A 6,731-nucleotide genomic window follows, 5' to 3' on the forward strand; every position below is an offset into this window, starting at 1 on the left:
GGTAGCTGTAAAAAAAAATTTATATCTTATCATGGGCAGGAGCAGCTGCTAAAAAGCTCCTTTTGATGTTAACCTTCTGCACTGAGGTCATCTGACTCCAAAACTACTTCAAAGGTTGTCCAAATAGAATCATGAAGGTTGGAAAAGACCTCTAAGATCATCGAGTCCAACCGTCAACCCAACACCACCATGCCCACTAAACCATGTCCCTAAGCGCCTCATCTACATGTCTTTTAAATACCTCCAGGGGTGGTGACTCAACCACTTCCCTGGGCAGCCTGTTCCAATGTTTAACCACTCTTTCAGTAAAGAAATTTTTCCTCGTGTCCAATCTTCAAAGGCGTGTTCAAAGATATTTTTGCCACAGAGTATTGTGGAAGATATGGGGCCAGTTAGCTCTATTCGGAGCAGGTTGGTTGTTTCCAGCTCATGTCACTGTGTTGGAAGATGTCTCTTTCTTTATATCACCCACTTGCCAAGGAACCTGTAAGACTTTCTTATTGTTTTCCAGCACACTAGATACTTTGTGCCAGACTAATCCTTTTGAGAAGAGAGAATGACAGCTGAATGTGTGAATGAGGCTAAAATTAACAAGAGCTTATCTCACCCCAGTATAAGGATAGGAAGATTGGGCTTGGGGTGAGAGAAGTCAGTGTTGCACACTTCCAAAATCAGGTGACCTCTCTGTGACTTCTTTCATTTTTGAGGTGTTTTTTGAAATTGTGGTTTAACCCCAATCAGTAACTGAGCACCACACAGCTGCTCGCTCACCCTTCCCGCCCCGCCCCCTGGTGGGATGGGGGAGAGAATCAGAAGAGCAAAAGTAAGAAAACTCGTGGGTTGAGATAAGAACAGTTTAATAATTGAAATATAATAATAATAATAAATTGCAATGAAAAGGAAAACAATAACAGAGAGAGAAACAAGATGCAGGAAAAACAAGTGATGCGACCACTCACCACCACCTGCCCACTGACACCCAGCCGGTCCCCAAGCAGTGGTGGCTGCCCCCTGGCCAACTCCCCCCAGCTTATACACTGAGCATGACGTCGTATGGTATGGAATATCCCTTTGGCTAGTTTGGGTCAGCTGTCCTGGCTATGCTCCCTCCTCACTTGCAGAGTATGGGAGGCTGAAAAGTCCTTGACTTAGTTGTTGCTAAGCAGTGTTTATACTAAAACACCAGTGTGTTACCACATTATTCTCATGCTAAATCCAAAACACAGCACTGTACTAGCTACTAGGATGAAAATTAACTCTATCCCAGCTGAAACCAGGACAGAAATCCTGATTACCTACAGTGTTTTGGCTCTTCTAGTGTCTAATCTGAAATTTTGGCGAAGGCAAGGAAGCTTGCCAGGTGACTAAAGAAGTCTGAATCCAAATTCATTGTTCATACTAGTACATTTTCATCTGAACACTGACGTTCCTGCGATTGAGGCAGGACAAGGCTGTGTCCCCTGAGGGTGGATCTGTGACTGGAAGGGGAGAATGTGGTGCCTTAGTTTTTCTTTGCTGGATTTCTTGAACGAGCTGCTATCTACAAAACAGATATTTCTCCTTCTAGCTTTGAACTTAAACAAAGGAAGATTTCTGCCAGCTATATGAATAGCTCACCCCTTAAACAAGATCAGGGTTTTAAGGTACCATACCATGAAATTGAGTAGTAAATATATATAGCAAGTGTCTCTGTCCTTAATTGAGTTCTTTTCCTGCTGTACAAGAAATCTTCTCTAAATTGACCATCTGCTATATCCCCTTTCCTCCTCAGCTACTCATCTTTTTCTAAATACTAGGTTATGTGGAAACAAAATGAAAGGAGTAGCAGGCCACTTCAGTCCAGTTGCCTGTGTTTAAGTAATAATTATTGTTAATTCAGAGTTGGTGCTGTTGCTCCCATTGTTGGCAACAGGCTGCCGTCAGAGAGGCTGGTCATTTGCGTGGGACATGGAGAGAGCCTGAACTTCTCAGTCCTTTCTCTAGTCTCTAAAAACTAGGGGTAATACATGTGGAATGGTATATGGAATGGCCTCTCTGAGCCATAACTTCCATGTCCAGGCTTCTGTGCGTTATCAAGTAGCATCTGGCAGGCTCCCAAATGCATAATAAATATACACATGTAGTATAAATATGATAAACAGATCCTTCAGTTCAAATTAATATGTGGAGTATATGAAGCTTTCATTTTCTGGAAACAGGCTCCTGAATTTAACTCTCTTTTGGCCTTTGAAGGTAATGTTGGTCTCGTTGCTGGCTGGAGGCATTGGCCTGAACTTGACTGGAGGAAACCACCTCTTTCTCCTTGACATGCACTGGTAAAGAGAAATAAAAGTTCCATCTCAGAGGATGTATGTAGGGCATGCTGTTTTCTTTCTCGCCACATGTATTGTGACTTCTGATATAACTGGGTTAAGAGGGAAGTGTTTAGCTGAGAGTAAGGGCTAATGATTAGTTGTAGAAAAGTGTTTTTACTACAGCCTTCTTCCAAGACACTCTGATTTGTCAGTCCAGTGCTCACCACCATGAAATACAGTTCTGTGGGGGTAAAAAAATTCTGCTTCACTCTCCTCACCAGCTACTCGGCTTTCTGTGAGTACTAACTATTGGCCAGAAATATGGGGCTACGTGGAACAGTGGTCTAATTCACACAGCTGACTTTGCGTGGAGTTGTAGCATAGTTCTACCCAAGGGCAAAGGGAAATCTGGTCCGATGAATATTGGTGATCAAGCTAGTAAACCTAAGGTAACCTGGGAGCAGTTTTAGTTCTACAGAGGAAGAACACAGGATGCTCTGGAGGCAGACAAATGAGGCAAGCACAGAGGCTTCGATATTTCAGATATTCCTAAACATAAGCCCTTAAGCTTTTTTTTTTTCCTTGCAGGAATCCTGCTCTCGAGGACCAGGCATGTGACCGCATTTACCGAGTGGGGCAGCAGAAGGATGTTGTGATACACAGGTCAGGATTTTCCTTAGCAGTAAATGAGGCTGTTGCTGCTCATGTGCTGTCTGGCTCTAGTTGGTGAGACAAGGCCTTGGTTTGAGGCTTGTTTCTTTACTTAAAGCTAGGCACAAGGTCTTGACGGTGCGATTGGGGCTTGGGCGCTGAGATGAAGAGACCACATGAACGTGTTTCTATGTGGCACTTGCCTGCATGTTGCTGTCCTGATAGCTAGCAGTGGTTTATTGTTTTTCAACCCTGTGGTTTAGTGGGAATGTCCTGTTCATTCCTGAGAACAATTCAGGTACTAAGCCATTTCTCTTCTCTTGTTGAGTGGAGATTTTTCACTGTGCTCCCTAAGCCTGGACCTTCCTAATATCACTAACGTGAACATATGGAGCGCTTCTAATAAGTGGCAAAGTTGGCTTTTAGAAAAAGCATCTGTAACCGTAGGTACTAAAAGGCTAGCTTAGTTATTGTAAAGGCACAGCAAATTCAAAGCAACTGGAATCTAAAATACTATTTTGTGTACGATGCTTTTAGTATAATAGGTGCCATCAGTTATCAAGCAATCACTACAGGATTTTGTCACAGAATTACTATTGCTTCAGATGACCAAAGTTGAGGCCTAAAGTGCATCAGACTTTTATTTGAAATGATATAATATCTGGATATGAGAACAGCTATTTTCTGTGCAAAGTTATGTTTTGTCAGTCACATAATAGGCTGTTAATTTTTAAGTGAGACGAGACTTTGGAATTTTACTGGGGAAGTGCTTATGTAATGCTGACATCTTTTGTTAGCAGCTGAGATGATGTGGCTTTGGCTTTTTTAGGTTTGTCTGCGAAGGAACAGTAGAAGAAAAGATCGTACAGCTCCAGAGGAGGAAGAAAGTTCTCGCCCAGCAGGTGCTGTCAGGCAAAGGGGAGACCTTCACTAAGCTCACTCTGGCTGACCTCAAAGTTCTCTTCGGCATCTAATTATCCTTTAAAATACACAACAGAAAGCGATTTTATACCTACAAGTAACTGCAGACTTCAACAAAGGACTCCTGTTTTAAGGTGGTCATTTATTTTGAACAAAACCCTACATTTTTGTAACTGTTCCAGGAAGAGCAGTTACCAACTTCAGGAATTTGTTTTAATACTGAAATTAGATCGTGTATCCAAAGGTTAATAAAGTTATAAATTAAGCTATTGTTTTAAAACACTTTTGAGTAAATATTAAAAACAAATATTTGCTTGTTTCTTGGTTTCCTACATACGCTTTTTAGTTAGAAAACTTTCTTTCCTCTTCAGGACAGGAGAAGCACAGGCATAAGTGAAACAAGAACCAGAGAGACAAGCGTGAGGTAGGAAAGTTCAGAGGTTGAGTGGTGAGGTTGGGTGGGCATGAAGGAAGCAAAAAAAAAAATTTTGAGCACGATGCTATAAGATGAGATAGAAACTTTAGAATGTATAAGTAACATAATTAAGGAAGGACTTAGAGGAATACTTCATTTTCTCTTTTGTTCCTTAGGAGGACTTTTTATACCTAAGTGAAGAAGCATTTTTCTACCCTGCTCAAAGTATTTATTCAAGCAGGGAAGCAGATTTCTGTTATGTTCCTATGAAGCAGAACCTGCATTCCTGGTTGTTGTGGTGGTGGTGTGTTTTTCTTCTGAGTATTAAATAGCGTAAGGTTTCCTTAGTGCAAACCTTTTAATGTGTAGGCTATTCTTCCTTAGAAGATGCTTCCATTTTTTAATAGTAGTTGAGTTGCAAGTCCTTGATTAATGGCTTTTTTTCTCCCTCCTATCAGAAGTGGTATGTGCAGGTGAGTGAAGTTTCTAGGCAAATATTTCTTTATTGGTAGTGCATCTTCCCTGCTTCCATCTCCCTCTGCTGTGTCCCTGGCCATGTCCACTGCACATTCTGGTTTTCTACTGATTACGCCATTTCTCTGGGATTTGGCACAGTTCCCGTAAGTACCATACCAAATGAGGGCCTTTGAAGAGTTTATTTCTAATGCTAAGTGGTAAAGCACGACAAGTTAAGAGTGCGGATAAGAAACTAGATGTTGGTTCCTGTATCGTCGTTCCCCGTGGAATAAGACAATAGCATTTGGTAGCCTTTTGAGTGGAGAGCGCTGTTTGCAGATCCGTGGTTCCTGTTAGTACAACAGTGTCCTGGTGGAGTATGATACGGCTGTGTTCGTCTTTCCTCTTAACCTGCCTTGACATGATGTGCAAGTGAAGATGTGGGATTATTCCAATTCATTGCACAGATACAGGGGCTGGGGGCACAAAAATAGTAATTTGGGGGTTTTGTGTGCATATGTCCATAAATTCAACCATGGTGGAAGTGTCTTGAAAAGCTCTGGGAGCCAAGGAAGGCTGTGCAACTTGGGCAATTTAACCATAATCTCAGTTTGGGGAACATAGCACGCTGCTCATTTGCCTTGCTACGCTGGTTTTCTGGAAAACATATCTCAACATCTGTTCTCTTCCACAAAACAGGAAGCCATGGACTAACTTTCCAAAATTACTTTATTTTGTTTTGGACATTTACATGAGCAGAATTTGGGTTATAGTTTCTTCTCTGGAGTTCGTGTGCGCTCTGGTCTGATGATCTCCCCCTTTCCTTGGAGCTCCTGTTAGCCTGGCAGGTTTCCCTCATTAAGGTGTATTACTAAATACAGTTTAAATCGATCTCTTGTACGCATTAACCCTTCATTCTGTGTGCCTTCCTTTGGTTGAACGTAACTGTAGCCTCAGTGCAGTATCGCTGTTAGGTGTATCGGATATTGCCACGGGGAGGAATTGCTTTTTCTGTTTGTATGAAGTTCTCTCAAGGAAAGGGCTTACAGCCTTTCTTAGGAAACCCAGATAACCAATGGGCTATGGAGTGACATTCAGCTTCGTTCAGAGAAATTCTGAAGCTGAAGGTCTAGCACGTACCTCTTAGATACTGTCTTCTGAACTGGCAAGTTAATGCAGCTAAGAGAAGTGAATGAAGAATAGGTGGTTTTGGTATTCAAGGTCAATTTTTTAAAGGAATGTAGGGGGAGGGGGGAGCGGTGGGTTTTGTTTGACTTTGGTTTGCACTATCTTCAGAACCGAGCAAAAATGTATCTCAAAATACTGCTAAATAACGCTAGCCCATGCGTAACCAGGTATTTGCACCTCACTGCAACACAAAAAAGATTAGGGCCTTCTTTTCTTTACAGAAAAGAAACTTCACTATGACACTTAACGTTAAGAAGATCGGGGGTTCTTTTTCTACTCCTTTGTCAAAAAGCAGTCTCCCTTTGCCTCCGACTATCCTGAAATCATTTTTTACAGGTCTGTTAGAAGTAAAGCAGAACCCCACTGCCACCTGCTCAGAATTAGTGGATGGGAGTGAGCGAGGCCGCGGTGCCTGGTGTCTCCTGTGAGACTTGGCAGTATCCTGCGGCCTCTTGGAGAGGACCGAGAGTAGCATTCACCTGCGGTCACTGCTGGCGTGACAGAATAGCATCTCATGGTGCTAAGTGGTGTTTAAGGGCGGTGTTTCCGTGGGGCAGTTTATATACCGAAGGGCCTGGACGCAGAGCAAACGCTGGAGGCAGTAATGGAGAGCTGGGAAGGTGTGCCACCACGGCATCCCCCTTCCCTAACCCTCGTCCTACAGCAGTAGCTTCCTCTGCCCCCTCCTGCTGCTGCCTCTACGTGAGGTGCTCCCTCTCTCGTTCAGGTGCCGGAAAAAAGAGCGTGTCCTCGGTGTCTGCTCGTAAAGGCAGCCGGCGGGCGGGGTGCTCGGGTCGGGGGCCCCC

The 6,731-nt window shown here is 43.1% G+C and overlaps 1 protein-coding gene across 1 annotated transcript in view; it reads left to right on the forward strand.

Annotated features, from left to right (window-relative positions):
- The window catches only part of TTF2 (transcription termination factor, RNA polymerase II), a 23,975-nt gene extending 19,827 nt beyond the window's left edge, over nucleotides 1-4,148 (forward strand). Inside the window, exons 20-22 of the mRNA XM_009330637.1 lie at nucleotides 2,233-2,315; nucleotides 2,883-2,957; nucleotides 3,775-4,148. Of these exons, the coding sequence (XP_009328912.1) occupies nucleotides 2,233-2,315; nucleotides 2,883-2,957; nucleotides 3,775-3,919 (303 nt within the window). The 3' untranslated portion in view covers nucleotides 3,920-4,148. The remainder of the gene's footprint in view (nucleotides 1-2,232; nucleotides 2,316-2,882; nucleotides 2,958-3,774) is intronic.
- Nucleotides 4,149-6,731: the final 2,583 nt, after the last annotated feature.

Source organism: Pygoscelis adeliae, unplaced genomic scaffold (genome assembly GCF_000699105.1).
Source record: "Pygoscelis adeliae isolate BGI_AS28 unplaced genomic scaffold, ASM69910v1 Scaffold120, whole genome shotgun sequence".
NCBI lineage: Eukaryota > Metazoa > Chordata > Aves > Sphenisciformes > Spheniscidae > Pygoscelis > Pygoscelis adeliae.